This window comes from Tetrao urogallus, assembly GCF_951394365.1.
Source record: "Tetrao urogallus genome assembly, chromosome: 8".
NCBI classification, from domain to species: domain Eukaryota; kingdom Metazoa; phylum Chordata; class Aves; order Galliformes; family Phasianidae; genus Tetrao; species Tetrao urogallus.
The window spans coordinates 29,414,285-29,432,859 of NC_136821.1; the positions used below are offsets into that span (position 1 = coordinate 29,414,285).

The window sequence follows — 18,575 nt, forward strand, 5'->3', positions numbered from 1 at the left end:
TTTACTTTGATAAGTTATACAAATACATAATACATTCTTAAATAATGTAGACCCACAATATTAATTTGTGAATCTTTCCACGTTATAAAACCACTTTAACAGGAATGTTTATCCACCTGTATTACTGTTTAGTTTGCAGTGTCTTTTGCTTTTCTGTTTCCACAGATTACTGGACCAGTTCTTATGCTTTGGCTATTGAAATCTCTTATTTGAATGAGGCAACACTGGTTATTAAGGCTGTTTTTCCTTCTCTCGTGAAGTTTCATTCTTTATTATGACACTGGTTTCCAGAACAGGATGACTATCTTGTGTCCTCAGGTTCTGTTTTGATGACCTTCCTTTCAATGTTGTTAAAAGCTGAGTGAGGAAAATCCTTTAAGATACCAAGGCCTTCTGCATTTAAAAAAAGAAAAGAAAGAAAAAGAGATGTTAAAAACACTGCTTGGGAACAAATATATTCTGTTCTTACTTCAAGAAAAAAAAAAAAAAAAGGGTCCACTAACTGTACGTACACTGTGAGTTGAATAAATGGATAAACTCTTGGCCTTCATACTGGGCTTTAACCTATCTGGGTTACAACCTCATTTACATTACGGCGACTACAGCCATCCCCACAGATCTAATTCCATTCTCCCTATGAGCAGGACTTAGTGGAGACGTACGCTACACTAGAAATTTGAAAGGCAAATTTCACCTGGTGATTGAGACAGTCAAATTGCAAAAAGAGAAATAAAAGGAACTGAGCTCTCAGCACTCCGAAATGAGATATGCAAGATTCTTCTTCTCTTTCAATAACCTCTTTCCCATTGCACTTGCCAAACTCAGATGAGATTTTATTATTGTTCCTAAAGCTGTAAGAATCTCAAGAATCCCTGGCTTTATCTTAGGAGCCAACTGTGAAACTGAAACCACCCATGCACGAAGGATTCTTGCTGTCTTGTGTGAAACTTAAGAGTTTCTCCCACAGCCAAAGGGAAACAACAAGATAAACTTGAGTAGAAGTTATTGAATGGGACACAGTTCAAAGCACACATAGCATGATACAGAGTACAGAAAGAGCACCAGGCAGGACAGAAAGTCTTTTTATGAAAACTACATTTACAGTTTGATTCCTTTATACAGACTGAAGCCCTATTACAATCAATGAGAGATTGCAGAATAAGTACTTAACAGCAGAACTTTGGGTCAATATCTCCCTCAGGACAGACACATGCCAGAACTTGTTGATCTTAATATAGCAATTGCATCTTCTAAGTTTATCCCAAATAACAGGAAATCTGTTTCTAGATTAAGAAGTAACACCACTCCTGAAGCTCTGTCTGAAGCCTTGGTTGAGAAGTTACATGCGAGGAGTTGCACACTGAGCTGCCTTCTTCATTCAAGAGACAGCTCGCATTGAACGGTTAATCAAAGGTTCTCTAAGAAACAGTGGTTAATTTACAAGGGACAGCACCAACCTGAGGACTGGGACTTTGCCTCACCACCAGGGTAAAGCCGGATCAATTCACTGCACAGAGGTTTTCCAACGTGCTGCTCTCCATCAAGTGAAATGTGCTGCAACTGTCTACTGGGAAGATTTGACATCCGGAGATTCAGCGGCCTTTCACCTGGAAGCGGTTCACAGTGAAATACAGATGCATTAACAAGAAAGCAATAATGAAAAACAAAAATCAAAACAGACTAATTTGGTCAGGAATCCTAAATTTTGGCTGCTGGGAAGCTTTCTAGCAGAACAACTGTTACACGAATATGCTGGTATGCAGACTACTCCACAGGCAGTGGATACTTCTATATCCATGCAAGTATCTCTCATTCTGCTCAACAAGCCCACTGACATCCCATAAATTCCCAGTGCCACTGCGCAGTGGATAAATGGTATAAAGCAACACACAACATCAAGAAGAGCTGGTTGCACACACCTACTCTTTCTGTGCACTTGTATACGGCACTGCATCATCAACATACACAAATGGAAATCGACGTTTCAATGCTTACTGCTCTCATTCCCTTAGTTCCTCCCTCTACTGCTTCTTTAAAAAAAAAAAATCTAGCTTTAAAAAAAAAAAAACACCAAATAAACAAAAAATCATCTGCTTGCATTTCTTGTCCATACTTTACATTTTCTCCCATTTCACAGCACCCAAACAGAAATCTAAACAGAAACCGGTCAAACAAACTAAACATTCCTAAGATTAATGCAGGCTGGCAAACGGCCAGTTGGTAAATCAAACAGATCACCACAAAACTATAACCTTCTGAAGAACATGCTACTACAAACATTATAAGAATCTGCTTGCTTCTAAGGAATTTACATAGTAATTTACATAGCCAGCTACTCAAGTTTTGTTCCTAGACTGCACAGGTAAGTTAAAAAAAAAAAAAAGGGGTGGGGTGGGGGGGAAATGGATTGCACCAACTCCATTATCAGCTTTACCTTCCATCTCCACAAAGGAAGAGAACAAATGAAATGCAACAGCCTGAACACGCTGCTCTATTTTCAAAGCTTAGAGACAAGCATTGCCCTCACTAACAGCAATTCTCCCTACCTTCTTCCCTCCCTGAACGTTAGCTGTAGGGAAAGCAGTTTGCCCAGCTGCATGACAGTAACAGAGCAGAATGTGGCTGTACACCTCAGTGTGTTATTTACACTGTAAGCACCTTAGGGCAGTGATCTTGTCTTGTCCATTCAGTGCTCAGTGCTCTGTTTGTGCTATTTTAGATAAATAACACCACTGACAAAGATTGTGTAACTTCAGATGCATTTGCTGACAGCAACACCGTGCCTGGAAGCTACTATACCTTGTCCATCAACATTATCTAATGACATGCCATTGGGGCTGTGCTCTTCTGAGTTTTGCCTGTAACACCCTGTGGAAAGACGTCTCTCTAATCCAGCCTGGTTGCAAAGAAACTCCATCTGTTTTGCCATCACCTTTTCAGACTGCAAATAAAGCATACATACATCTTTTGAGTCAAAACATGGAAAAAACAATATCAGATGATAAGACTAGCAGCCTAGATGTAGATTTTTGTTGACTCATATGTACAGATGTGTGCTTTACAGTTTCTTCAAATCTATCAAGTAAACAAAGTATTTTTGCACCCATAAAAATTTTCATACTGTTCAAGTGAGTCACTCAGGAATGCTTAAAATCCTAGTTGCAGTAGTTCATCCATGCAAAAATGCAACACTAAATTCTGTTCTTAGAAAACACATTGAAAACACACTTTCTGTGCTTTAGAGCTGTGAGTTACGTGAAGAGAATCTCAAGAGAAGTGAAAAATAATGTCTTAGCTCTGCTCAAATACATGTATTCACAAAGTACTCCAAGAGCGATGGCAACATCTGCTAAAAACTTATGCCAAGATTTCACCAGACATCTTGGAATCTTTATTTTAGGAAACAGCACTATACGAGCATAAAAATCTGCCATTCTGAAAGTGTAGGATGACAGTATGTTTGTGGGGGATAAAGGTGCGAAATGTCTGTCTAGAAGAAGAACAAGACCTATACACCTCTCGAGAGTGAAATTAAACAATGCAGCGCAACGTGGGAGGAAATGGCGTCTGAATGTTTGTCATTGAATCCAACGCCAAGAAAATTCTAGCTTCCAGTTTAATCTTGTTCTTAAGAATGTAAATAAGCATTTTGCAGGAAAAAAAAAAAAAGAAAAAAATCACAAGTCAATAATGTTTGTTTAGAAGAGCCGTCATGAACATGAGAACACTACGCATATCAAATTAACCCCAAGGATCAACAGGAGAAATTTCATTTCTATTCCAGGTTAACCTACTGTAATCCTACTGTTTCAACTCGTACAGATGCCCACTAAAAAGAAGTGATGTCATCTTTCAGAGTACCCAGCTTTTCCTGGTAGATGACCAAAGTCGTGCCTTCCCACGCTCTTCTTCTGCTCAGTTCAACACTTAAATGTGGTGACAACCTAACAGAGCAGAAAAAGCAGAGCTTCTGCAGCACAGCCATGACCCTGACAGGAGGGTAACAACACCAGTGATAACTTACTCTGCTTAGAGGTCATCAGGTTCTGCAGAAGAACGCTGACAGCCCAAGTTTGGTATTGGGAAGTAAGTTAAAAAAGGAACAATTTTCAAATGGTTTAATTCCAACTGTGCTTTAATTTTGCTACTCTGTCAGTCCTGTTACTACTTTTGAACTGAAAACCTGTTTTTAAAAGAGTAAAATATTTAACATTTGACTTCTGTAATTTTTGATGTTTAACTGCAACAGAAAGAACAGAACTGCAGTAATTGCTGTGGTCACCATGGAAAAATACCACAGAAGCTGAAGGTCCACATGAGTTTAAAACAAATCTCAATTCCACAATTGCACAGCAGTGACCAATGACCAAAAGCACATAAAACCAAGTTCGTTTAATTATTATGTGACATCAGAAATGTAGCACAGCTGCTTTTTGATGCAGTAAAATGAACAGAATTTTCATGACTGGATACTGCTTTGCAATAGAAGAATGCACAAGCCAGGGTAACATACCTAGTCTCAGAAAACAGAAGAGTTGATCCCAAACAGAATCTTACACGAAAATTCCATGATTACATTTGCCTTCAAGGCTGGGATACACTACAGAAAAGAGAAAGAACTGGAAACCTGTCTTCACCTATTAAATGCCTTCTGAAACGTGAAAATGCTGGACTCCTACCAAGCTGGATGTTATTGAGAAAGGCAACGTATCCTTTTAGATCCAGAGGTTCTCTATTTCCTAAGTCTAATGGACTTTTCTTTTAAAAAGAAATGTCAGAACCAAGGATTCCAAGATCTGCTACTCTATTTATTCTCTAAATGCAACAAGTTTCCATTTACAGCGAATAATTCAAGCACACAGCACAAACTGTACCAATAGTACCCAACAGGCCACTTCATTTCCTCCAGCCCTCTAAGCTACATTCTGCCTTCTCAGAGCAAACAAGGTTAAAGGTGGAACACTGTCAGAAGAGTTTCAGAAGCTAATTACAAATTAAGAGTGACACAATCATAGATACGCTAGGTAGCCTTTGAAAATTGAAGCTAATTCCTTTAGTCATCGAACCAATACATCAAAATCAATGTACCTGGTCTATATCATTCACAGTGTAGTGCTGTTAATTTACCTGGGAATTCAGAGCTGCCGAATCCTCGCTCTTTCCCTTAGCCAAAGCAAGCGGCATTTTGTCTGGCTGATAGAGCGTTTGGACTGCGTCCTGGAAGTCAGGATAACCATCCTATTGAGCACAAGAAGAAACCAAACACCAAGAGAAAGGCATGATTAGTTTTTCCCACACCCCATCTCTCTGCATACTCAAAGGAACACCGCAACCCAACCCAAACTGATCGCTCTGGAGTTCAGATGTCTGTGCTAACCACAACATTTAAGTTTGTCTCTACAATGCACACAGTCTCTCTACAGTACCCACTATACATCTAACGTCCCATACACAGACAACCGTATTTCTCACAGTTTAAGGTGAATTCAGACTATTGTTGTCACTGACATAAACTAGCTTTGCCAGGTAGATTCAGGCACATCATTTCTGTTGGTCTTTACATACAGCAGCTTTGGAGATTAAGAAATCAAATATACATGTAAGTCAAAGACCAGGGCACAGCAGAGGGCTATACTAACCTTGAGAAACTGAGTGAAACCTCGCAAAACTCAACATACCACACATAGAAACCATACTAGTGTAACCAAATGAAACACGCTGCAAAGATTTTAGGTACTTGGGAAACCAGGATTCAAGAATTCTTTCAGCCTCAAACGGTTATGACATGCAAATCTCTCTTGCAGCTTGCATATGTACAAATAAAGCAAATAAAGTTTGTGTGAAAGCCTGCCAGACTTCATTACAATACATAAATCATCCGAGCAATGGTTCAAGATGAAAAACTTATCCTGCTTGGCACTAAAGACCATGTAAAGCAAATGAACATCCATAAACATCTACAAAGGCAGAGTAGAGGTGACTTAAGATCTGAGAAAATACTAAAGAACTTAAAATAGACTCAAACCTGAAAACAGTGACATTTGTAACTGAGTATTCAAGTACCATGAGTAGTACAGTTATCGTAACTATCATTTCGGCTTTTGGAGGCAAGTGTATGCAAGCAAAAACATTTTTGACAATAGCCAAGCAAATACGTTACCATCCAAGAAAGCTGAACTGAGGCCTTCCAGAAAAATCACAGGAAAGACTACAAGGTCTGCGCAAACTGGGGGCTGCACACCAACCTGAACAGCTGTGGCCAAAACCCTGAGTGCAGCATAATGCCAATAAATTATTCCTTATGCTTCAGGAGAAAAAAAAGTAACGTGTGAATCATTGCATAAGGCTTTTATCCACCCAACATACTCCCTTGGGGAAAAATAAACACGATAAGTATGTAAAATTTCACAACCAGGTAAACTGCCACAAAGCAGCTCATCCTCTAGAAACAAAGACTTTGCAGTGCATTTCCATGAGCGCTGACCATTTTCATACAGCTAGACCTGAATTTGTTTGGGAAAAAAATCACTGTGTGTAGGAAGATGAAAAGCAAACACACAAGAACGTATCGCCGAGGATCCTATTTTAGTAACCAATCAGGAACACGTTCTTCACCATCTATCTGTGGTCACAGCCCATATAACAGCAAAGGCTGTTTCCTACAAGCAGGCCTCCCTGCATGCTGCTGCGACCGTCACCCATCACTCCTGCCTATGGTTCTCAGATGACAATGCAAGAGTGGAGCGGCACCCTGCAGGCCTTCCCTGCTGCTGGCTGCTCCCACTCACAGTGCGGTGTTGCTGAGGGCTGCTTTGCACCACGTCTGCCTCGCCGCTCCCTTCCCTCCTCACGCCAGAGGAGCCCGCTTCGTGCAGCACCGCAGTTCTGTTTTGCTGCGCCGCTGCTCAGTTGTTTTTCAAGAGGCTTCTTGCAGCAGATGTTCCCAGTCCCACATGTGCTTTTTGCTCTCTCTAATGACATTTTTTTCCTATGCAAACAGTAGACTCTACTGCTTCTGCCATTTTCGAGAAAAACAGCCAAATCCCACACTTACGCTGATTTGCTTTTCAACTGTCTCAGCAACGATGGGAGGTGGGCCTTTTCTCTCTCTCCCCCTTCATCCATACTGGCACCAGGGGAAGACATTTCCTCACAGCCTCCACTTCTCCCTTCCTTCCTGCATCCCCCCCAGAGCACTGTGAAATCAGCTTTTGCAAGCCTTCCCCACCCATCTCCTTCAGCTGAACGGAAACGCTGGCACGGAACAGTTCCTTTCTGCCACAAGCCCAGGGACAAAGAGGCCACGTTTGGTTCTCTGCTTCTCTCCTTTCTTAGCTGTCGGTGGTGTATCTGAGAACAGAACCCCATCAATCCCAACAAAGAGCAGCACGATGCTGAGCAGCCCCTCCATCTGAGCCCACAGCGTGATACACCTGTGACTTATTTTGCCTTTTAAGTGCTGCCCCAGCAGCTCATCGCTTTGAGCGCTGTTGGTACTGAGTCACGGAAGATGACAAATTAAGGGGTGCCCCTGCCCCACAACACCTATGTGGATGAGATAGAAGAGGTAGCACCGCTTCCGCCCCCACGCATCTATTCTGCCTTCTCTCCAAAGCAGACTCAGGAAATGCAACTCCTTTTTATTTTTCTCTTGTAATAACAACTGGTTCTAAAGCCCAATTCATTCCACTCCTTTTTTCACTCCCTCTGCACCTTTAGTCTCTCATTTGCCTGGAATTTTTTCCCCCCCTTCTCCTCTGTACACTTCACTCCCACAGCTTGCCCACCCACTCTGTGAATAAGAGGGGGAGAGCACACAGGGGAGGAGAAAGGCTTTTACAGGTAATTTGATGTAATTCATGGCATATTGTTTCTTTGTAATGCTTATGTGAGTTTCATATTCATAAAGAGGATAAATGTACATCGGCGGCTGTAACCCAGCAATGTTTAAGCTTGCACACACAGCTCCGCTGGCACACATGTGACCTTCAGAGTTTTTTAGGGTTGTTTTTTTTTTTTTTTTTTTTTCTTTTGCATGTTATTATATTTCAGGAAATTAACTCATCTTTACTAAGCGATCTATCACAGTATGGAAAAAAGGGCGTGAAACCTTTCAAAATTCAGGCTCGTATTTTAGATTACGCTTTCCAGAGACACGAGTGACTAATGGGCAAAGGAATGGTGAATCAGAACACAGAGGGCAGCCTTAGAACAGAAGCACAGAACGACCTTCACAAAAAAAAAAAAAAAAAGGAAAAGAAAGCAAAGCCAGAGCTAGCAGTACCAAGTCACCTACATTCTGATCCACTGCATCCAAATATTAGCATGACAGCCAGCTAACTGAGCCACAGTCGTTCAGAAACAGGACGAAGATTATTCACCCAGAAAGGAAAAAACAGATTCCCAGTGCTTACTGCCACTCTCATTTTACTGAAAACGTTATGATCTCTTTTCCAAAATGTAACCCCTAAGAGCCCAAGGTATCAGATCACTCAAATCTGATCAGGAGGAGTGACCTCCTGAGTCATACTGCCTCTTCCCCTCCCAACACCTTTGAAAAAAGCTACCTAGTTCACAATGTACCTCAGAGTCATAACAAACCACAGTAACAATTGACTTTGGGGAGCCCAGCAGACTCCCCCTGTACAGAAAGAGGCATTTATGTTGATAATGACAGCTGGCATTTCATAGTTAATAACGCTATCTTGTTATATGAAAATCCATTTCATTTAGCTTAATTTTCTATTTCTTATTTTGGAGACAGTCTTATTTCTAAAGCAGTGTTTTGCACAACTAAGACACCAAATTTGCATATGCATTTTAAAATATGACTGTCAATTGTAGATAAAAACAAAACCAAGTAAACATCCATCCTCAGAATTACTGAACTAAACAGGCCCTTGAGAAAGCAGCTGCCAGACCCATCATTCAAAAACTAAGAGAATGCAGATTCCCTAGGGTTGTCCCAGTCCTCCGTCTTCCCAGGTTTTTCACTGCTTTTTAATTTTACTTTTTCTTTCAATGAAGATCCCACAGAAAAAAAGCACCTCCCTTAGTCTGTCACTTCACTTACTTGCTCATCATCAATTATCACTGAATGAAGGAAAAGCTTTCTAATGCTGAAATCTAATTGTCTGTGAAGCACTATTTCAAGCAAAGGAGGAGCAACTCCCCACCAACTCCTACGAATTAAGGCTAGGCTGGACAAAAGAGAAGGGAGAACCAAACAACCACCTTGCAACAAATCAGTCAAGGCTGGCAATAGAGTGAAGACACACAAAATCACTTAATAAAGCTTCTCCCAGCTCTTTCCTATAGATTGAAGAGCAGGCAGAGGTCAAAGCACACCTCAACACATCTAAATGGCATTACAGAATTATTATGAAAGCTACAAGTAAATTCTCAATGTGCATGTGTGCTTGGCTTTCTTTAAACTCAAACTACAACTGTACGCACGCTGGTGGAACTGAAACAGCAGTAACAAAAGAACACACCTATGTACCTATTCAGAACTGCCTTTTCAAAGCTAAGTGCTCCCACTGGGGTTTGCTGCACAGGGAAAGCCCTTGTACAGGTAACAAAGCTGAAAAAATGAGAGCCTTGTGTTTGGTGCATCATTTACCACAGATCGTGTTACACATTCCAGAATGCTATAAAGCTTCTCTCTGCAGTTAAAGAATATCACATATCTGCATGACATGCAATTCTAGCTCAGCCCCAGCTTACATTCTAATGTGCATTTATATCTGCACCTCTTGGAGCAGGCAGCACAATAAAAATCCCCATAACACCAGCAACAAATTAGAGACCCGTGTAAAAATTAAACAGCAATTTGTTTAAAAAATGAGAAAGGAAGATCTGTTCTTCTTACAAGTTACACAAGTACACATATTTACCATTGTGTGTTTATTTGTTTGAGTAAGTGACTTATTAAAAGCCCTCAGATTTACTTCCCAGCAGTGGCAACTTGACTAAAAGCAGAACACTCATTTCCCTAAGCAAAACCTTGTGCAACTGTATTTATCAGCCAGGGGTACACATGCTTTAGGCCCAAAATTAACTGCAAAATCCAGTAAATTAACACTACAAGCAGAATCATGTATGTTGCTTTTAGCCAGCTTTTGATTTTTCAATAGCATCTCTCCTCTAGCTTATTGCACAGTCAGAGCTCACCAATATTCCCCCATCAATCTGTACCCAGAACTCTGCAGTCTGGACAAGATCAGAAGTTGACTCAAGCAACTTATAAACAAAAAAGAACCACAACCTAACTAAAGAAGAAAAAAAAAACAAAACCACTAAAAAACCCATCAACCCATCCCACCTAACACCGACATCTAAGCAAGAGGCTTTATGGGAAGACATTTCCTACAGCACTTGAGTTTGTTCCACCATAGAATATCACTTAGTCCCATTCCTCCTCCTTTTACACATCGTGAGCACAAAACACTGAGAGCACCTTTACCACAAAGCAAATCCTGCTCTTTATCCCTGCTCCTACAGATTTCTCTAACAAGCATGCACATTTTCAGAGATTCCAGCAGAGGTTCTCACCCTCACTCTCAGACCCATCAAGTGTGTGCCAAATATTGTTCTGACAAAGCTCCTTCAACAGATCCCTTCAAAACACACATACATTTTAGCACACGTGGATTGAAATACAGGAGCCACAATACTGTACCTCTATTTTGATTCTCTTTGGTGACAGTTCATCCCTTTCTCCACATTTAGATCTAGAAGAGAAGACATTCGTTATTAGTAAACAGAAGATTAACCCTGATCACCAGAGATGATAATGAGAAACAGTCAAGGAATAAAAAAGTAAGGCAAGGAGAAGTCGGATGCACAGAAAAGCATGCAATTCACTTGGACTCAGCATTAAAAGCCATTTGAGCACAGAGGAGAAGTATACAAGTGCTTTGTGTTGTTTTCAGAAGTGTCAGAAGACTCATGCACTCTCATTCTGAACAGAAAGGAAATCTGCCTGAGCACAGAGAATTACAGAAATGCCTTTTACTTTGACTACCCAGAATGGATTTGTATTTACATATAATCATCATGGAAGGAAGGAGATTAAAAAAAAAAACAAACCACAAAAAGCCTCCAGAAGTGTTATGAAAACATACGTGGAAAGGATATTGCAATAAAGGTCAGAGTAAAAATGTGAAAGCAATGCATAGAAAGTATCCGGAAGTAATAAATACGAAGGAAAGTTCATTTTTAATTGTAATCAGAAGCTATTAAGCATTTGTGTTATTCCACAGCAGTTCACCTAACAGAACATTAACAACTGAAATTAGAACTCTGCTTCAGTTTTTTTTCAACCAAGTTCACAAGACACTCCCTACGATCTTATCTTTCTCATTCCCTGGAAACCAGCAAACTCAGTTTGCAATGTAAAAACAACCACCACCACCACCACCAAACCCAAAAAACGCGGCACATTAGGAAGCTTTTGGCTACTCTGCCTATTTACATTAACCCTGACATACTCAAATGCCTCCCATACTTGAAACGCTACCCTCTCAGATGCCTTTGCACCTGCACTATCACTGCCAAATCTGTACACCAGAGAACAAATAAAAAGGTGACTCAAGACAGCTAAATCTGAGCAGTTTAAAAGCTTCAAGACTTATATAGCACTTTCCTACCTTACTTGGAAGAGCACTTTGCTAGCTAGAGAGCAAGAAGAAAGAGTCTCCTGTGCTTCAGAAGAAATGCTGTGAAACTGATTAAGTGAAGGTCTTTAGAATGAATTAAAGCCTTACTTGGTGGTCCTGTAAGTGTACTTGTACGTAACTTCTCGAGAGATTTGCCGAGCTAGCGCGAAGAGTTCATCTCTCCTGGTCAGCAGCGCGTTATCTTTCACACACAGCTGAGCAGCTGCTTCGTTAACTGTTAGCTGGAAATCAAAGACAAAAACACATCTGTGATTCCAAATACTTTCACCCTCTACCTTCGTACCCTCTTCTGAAATACTGAAAGATTTCAACAGCAAGCAAGATTACTTATAGTGGTAAACTAAACCCTGGATGGTTTCTTCCATTTATCTATATCCTTAATACACATAAGCTTCTGAGAAAAGATACAAGGTGCACTGAACGTTCTTTAAAGTCAAGCATTATTGAAACACCCTCGATGTGCTCTGCTTGTGCCTCAACCCAGCGTTAATTAAATCTCTGTGTAAGTCAGGAGCTCTGAGCATTCACACTGGTTGGCTCCCAAAGCCTGGTTTACAGGGAGTACTATTTTTATAACCGCAATATGCCCCGGACTTGAAAAAAAAATCTGACAGTGTGGGTACAGATGGCTTTCCCTGGTGAATACAGCATACATTCCGTAGAAGGTGATGGTTTAAGAAAGGATGAAACTTTTTTTTAGCTATGCTTCTCACCCTGGTGTTTGTGAAGACTATCTTCAGACATGAATCAAATCTAACTAGTTTCAAGGATGTTTTCCCAAGCCTGCTGGGACACATTTCTAGTGGCTCTGCTGCTGGCAATAGTTTGATAAAGGAAAAAAAAAAAAAAAGCCTTAAGGCTCAAAATGGTTTCATAATGTACTTCAGATGCCTATAGAAAGCAGTAATACTGCCAGCAACTGTAACAGCTTAACAACATCGCTGTCTGAAAAGGCACACCATCAACACCACGGACAAACAACGTAATTATTGATGTCATGAGAAAAACCCACACTGGGATGCAGGAAAAAAAGATTCCTCCTGCTCCTTCCACAGCAAATGGGCTGATGAGACATTTTCACTTCTTCCTTAACTAAAGAACAGCCAGCAATCGTCACGAGGCGTAACAGCAAGAGGACAGCATAACAATACTGCGGGTGCTTTTTGCAGAGGGCACACATATCTTTTATTTTTCAAAAGGAAGCTGCTCTGCACAGGCTTGGCTTCTCACAGGTGAGCTCAGACCAGCTGCTGCCATCAGCAATACATTCTGTGTTAGTCTCAGAGTAATAAACATTGAAAGTCAGCTAGGTTATTTCAAGCACACTGAGATACTCTTCACAGGCCAAACTGTGGCATCCCTGGTCCCTGCATGGCTGAGGTGGCAGTGCAGAGTGGCAGCAGGTCAGTGTGTAGGCTGACATGCTTGAAGGTGGGCACAAACACACAAGGGGCCTCAAATGCTAGGGGTCCTAATGCCAGGATGTGCTTTTTTACCTCGCTATCTATCCCACTGCAGAGCACTGCTCCTGAATTAAATGGGAGCTTAGCAGCTCACCCGAACCACTGCACCACCATCCCTGAAGGACAGAAGCTGTCACACGACACGAGGAGCACACCATCCTTAAGCAGAGCTCCTGATGTCAGCCAAAAGAGAAATTTTGTCTAATGCCACACTAGTTCACCAGGGAGGATGGAAAAAACATGCATCAGCAGAGCTGAGACTCTCTCAGCAGCCAGCACGCAGTGAAACCTCACAAGGAACACAACTGTTCTTCTCGATATTTCATAAGCATTTTTTCCTCTTCTTCAGCACAAAAGCCTCTGATCTGATTAAGACGTTTCCTGTGATACCTGAATGCTAAGCAGAGCACAAACATATCTTTAACAGGCCATCTGGATATGTGACCTGAGCTTTCAGTCTCCATGCAGACAACAAATGCCCCACAGAGATAGATGCACAAGGAAGCTGAAGTTCACTCTGTGCAACATCTCTAGGTTACTACGCTCCTACAGAACAACATGCTAAAATAACCAACTATTACCCATTTGAGAGGAACTGTTGCTATAATGGCTACCTTTTTCAGAAAGAACCCAGGAAAAATAATACAAAAATAAAAGGTTAATACAGCACCTATGGCAAGAATTACCATCCAAAGCAGGTGCTAATTTCTGTCAGAGTGATAGCTATTACTTTGCACAGGATGAATAATATGACTGATGTTTACAACATAATTCAAAGTATTTTTTATCCCTCAGTAAAGGTTGCAAAGAGCAAAAACGGCTGAACGTTCTGGGTACTTGTAGACAAATGCTGTTTATCCTAATACATAAGAAAAGACAAATGTTTGTTTGTTGATCTTTCCTGGTTTCTCCTCTGAGGTCAGATGCAGACTACTGAACTGCATCATGGCTTCCTGCCTTTTCAGGAGGCACAATCCTGCTGTGAGAAAGTACAGTATGCCTGAATAGTACGATTCTGTATGCTAGAAGCCTTGATGACAGAGCAGTACATGACCGTACAGGCTCTACAGCCAAGGATGGGTACATTCCCATCTGATGGGGTTTATAGCCTTCCCCCCTCCCCCTCCACCCTCCCTCTACCCACTTAGAATCACATAATTAAATACTAAGCCTTACTGTTCTGGTGAGTCAACAAAAGAAAAAGGAAGACACTGAGTTAGACAGAATTTATTGCTTGTATTTCTTACTCCTGTTTCTCACACTATTAAACAGGATTTTTTCAGTTTTTATAGGTACCCAGACAAGTACTGAAACACCAACACGCAAATTACAGATCTGACTCAAACATGCCAGAGTCACCGAGTGCAAGGCCGTGCCTCACACGCATCCTTCCTTCACTCCAACTTCAGACACGACTCGCTCTCCCGCCTGAAAAGCTGTGCAATACCGAGACAACGGGATGGATAAAGGACAGCATGTTTACTCGTTTTAGAGCCTCTTTTTTCCAAAGACTTCGCATTAGATTAGATAAGCGCCTCACACAGATAATGCTACCAACAGCACATACTTCAGAACAGCTCAGCAGTTCCAGTTCTCACTGGTCTCTAATGCCTGCTCAAGTCCCTTGGGATACCACAGTGTTCACACAGTAACAGAAAGCTCTGAATTACTTACCACCAAGATTAAGGCAAGTCTGCATGCAACTCCACACTGCTTGAGGAGTCAGAAGTGCCCTGATCTTTACCGTAAGAAGCAATGCACTACTCAAGCTTTTTAAATTCACAGAGAAGTTTATTCAGCTGCTCACTGCCAGCTGCAAGGAGAAACTTGGAACTGCAAGGCAGGAGGAGAGTCTTGGAATGTATTAACATGTGCAGAAACATCACATCCGGACAAGCAGAAACTTACCTCCCCACTCGTTTAAGGTCCTTCCTTCAGAGCATCTAAATGCTTAAGTCATTGAAAATAAAAATCCACTGAAATTGAATTCACAAAAAGGCAAACTCTGGTTTACCAAACTGCAAACAACAAATAGTCTCAGGGGTCATTCAGTAGCTGTGCCTTTTGTGCTTTAACGCAGAAATGGGAGAAAAATGTTTGAGACAAAACTTAGTGATATCCAGCCTCTTTAAGCAAACAGTAAACCAGTTATGAGCAAATTCTTCTTGTTTGCATGTGTGCAGCTCCCATCAAGTTCAGCGAGGCCTCACATGCGTAAGTGAGGCATAAGTCAACCACATACTCCTTTGATTCCATGCCCTTAGTCATAATAGCGATAGAAGTATTTCCTAAAGCCAAACCATGCTCTCATTCCAGCTTTAAACATGGTTTTACAATGATCTGTACAGCTGCACTACGACACAGTCACAGGGCAGAGCAGTCCTCCTTCCTTCCAGTTCTTTGGCACCCTGCTCCTCCAAACGAGCACCCACTGTTCACACCGCCAACTTCGGAGAGCCCAGCACACCTAACACACACTGACCCCCACCCCCCAGTGCCCACCTTGCTGTCTGAGGAGATGTCTGCCCAGATTCCTTTCAGACTAATTTCTTCAGCTCCTATTCCACAAAGAGATGGAAGAAGTGCATGGCTGCACATGCTGTGCTGCAGACCTTGACTGCACCCATCCTCAAGTGAGGAGAAGCCTTTTCTCCCAGTCCTGACTGCAGCAACACACATGGGGCACCTCACAATTGAGCCTCTCAAATCCTGCCTTCACCTCATAAGCCACATGTTCTGTTACAGGAGAGACTTCTGCAAGGACAGGGAGAAAGGCTACATTTACATTTGTTCCTGCATATCGGAACTCTATACATCATATGCACAGACACAGTCACAAAGCAAATAAGTAAAAGGTGTGCAACTGAAACATGTAGTGCAAACATGACTTACTAATGACAAGTCTCCATGAGGTATCTCCCTGCTCTGCTGTTCAAGTCCTTGTAAAGTTACTGCTAGTAACGCGCGCTGTCTTTCAAGTAAAAATACATAAGCAGGAATGCAAAGAAAAATTTTGTTTTCTGTCCATGAAGTCAAAAACACAAAGAGAATCTTGTTTCATGAGTAGAACTATGGGTAACACACCTACCAAACTTCCTTTTGAAGTGAAAAAAGGCTAAAGCCAGTGCAGCTTTTTTGGCACTCCTGTAGCATAAACACTGCCTTCCCTTTTGGGAGCTCAGTCTTACATGCCAAATTTTAAATCCAACTGAAATTTTGCAATCTCTGTTAACTGTAAAAATGCTGATGCAGCATTAATATCAACAGTTGTTCTGGCACTGCTTTGACTTAATGTTTGTTCTCCTCTTGTACTGCACTTCAGCATTAGGGAACTATTCCCAACACAGACACACCTATCGTGTTACAACATACACAGCACGAGCCTCAAGAAAGCCAGAATCGAAGCGAAGGAGGCCTGCACGGACTGTTAAGGACAGGAAGGAACAGATACTAAGCAGGTATTGATGGAAAAATCTTCAGAGCACAGTCACCCATCGTTACTGGAGGCAGTAATGTTTCTCCTCACAACTCTCACTGTCTGTACTTGGCTTGGCTGGCCCAAGATCACTGTGTTCCCTGAAGAACGTGCCATAGGTTGTATCATTAAGTTTCATCCTTGCAAAGGATCCAAACACCACAAGAACACCCCACCAGGTTAGGAACCTCATCCGCAGAACCCTATTTACTTCATATGAGTTACAGAGAAGGGTCCAGAGCAGAGTGTAGCAACCAAGCCAGGTCATTCTGTTACCAGACACAAGTTGTCTTAGTTATTAGTCTCCTAAACAACCAGCTAATGCTCAAAAGGCCCAAGGGAATATGAAGACAAGACTGGTATAAAAAGGTGCTGAGTGCCTAGAGTCCCGAGGAACATGCTCAGCGCAACACCAGTGTGCTATTTCAGTGCTTAAACCCTCTGTTCTCAAGGACTGTAGCAGTGACTGAGCATTCTGAGGACATAAAGCTGAAGTCAGCGGTACGCACACACACACACACACACTCACACACAGGAAAGGGTGTTTCTCTTTCACCCAAGACTTCTATTCCCGGGCAGAGCTGGAGACGCCTCTCGCAAGACACGCAACTCTCATTATCTAATCAAGAGTGCCCATTGAAAGTGTGCTCTATAAACAGGACCGCACAGAAAGTGCAAAAATAGGGGAGGAAGCCCACTGTTGCTCAAGGGACTTTACCTCGTGGAGAGTAAGATGCTTGCCATCCTTTCTTTTTGAGTCAAATCTGCCATATATTGCACTGTACTTCCTGATTTCCTCCTCTTTGTGAGGGTCCTCATCGCTCATCTCAAAGATGTGACCAATCATCTTTGCCAGTTTCTTATTTGTTTTCAGTAACTCCTTGACTTCATTCAAGTCACTTTTGGGCAAGGAGGGAACCATACGTTCTACGCATTCAGCAACCGACAGAGCAGCAGCGGCATCCAGCGTCTCGCTGTTCTCCTTTGGTGAAGCGGGAGAGCCGAGGTCAGCCGGGGAAAGGCTATGCTCGCTCTCTGTCGTGTGGTGTCCTTGCCAGAGCCTCGGCTCGCTGCTGCTCTGTAGTGATAAGCTCCCCACCACATCAGATTTGCTCGCACCCACGCTCTGCACGCAAGTTGTGGCAGCGCATTTTGGAATCTTCAAGTGAGGCTCTCTGGCAGCGCTGTTCCGTTCGTAACTACTGCAGGATATCCCCAGCCACGCAGGAGACCCTTCTGGCAGTTTATAGATCGGAATGCTGCTGACTGGTAAGGAAGTGAGAGGCTGGTTAAAAAGACCAGGGTTTGTCACCCAGTCCCTCAGGGCCTTCTGCAACCGTCGCACGTGAAGCGGCTTGCTCGCCATGCCTACCAGAGCCATTATCTCCAAAAACTCCTCTTCACCGGCTTCACAGAGCTGCTGGACGTCATCACCACCCTGCTGAATGAAGGCATCGAAGTAGAACAAGAGATTTGCTTTTTGCAGTATTCGATACAGCTGCAGTTCCCCAAGGGTTCTGGGTAGCGCTGACGCCATCACGGATGACAGAACCTGCAGACAGCAAAAGCACAGAGAAGATGAACATCAGAACGCTGACACTCAGATGCACTTCCCCCCTACACCTTTCCTTACGACTGTCAACTGAAAGGATTGTTCTTTTTTTCCCCTCTCATTACAAGAACACATATGGAAATGATAAAATCGGTGATAATTCTCTTTTTCGTTGACCAGTTAATATCTTATCAAACAAGAGACTCAGCTGAAACATTTGTGAAAAAACAAATCAGTAGATAGTTGCGATGCACCTACAAAGAAGATGATTCAAACACAAAACCAGCTTGTTTTCAGCATTCCCACTTCATGTTTGTTCCCAAGAATGTCATTCAATATTGCTCACTGCTTCTATTCCACTTTTTTTTTTTTTAATATCTTCAGATCAAAACGATCACAGAAGA

The 18,575-nt window shown here is 42.1% G+C and overlaps 1 protein-coding gene across 1 annotated transcript; it reads right to left on the minus strand.

The window, feature by feature from the left end:
• Positions 1-301: 301 nt before the first annotated feature.
• NAB1 (NGFI-A binding protein 1) lies at positions 302-18,165 on the minus strand (the record flags this gene model as incomplete). The annotated part of the gene is made up of 7 exons (XM_079539247.1): positions 17,338-18,165; positions 11,769-11,902; positions 10,682-10,733; positions 5,128-5,238; positions 2,800-2,941; positions 1,458-1,607; positions 302-393 (listed from the first exon to the last, which is right to left on the minus strand). Exons 1-7 carry the CDS (start codon positions 18,154-18,156, stop codon positions 302-304), a joined length of 1,500 nt encoding a protein of 499 aa, XP_079395373.1. The 5' UTR covers positions 18,157-18,165.
• Between the last annotated feature and the right edge of the window lie 410 nt (positions 18,166-18,575).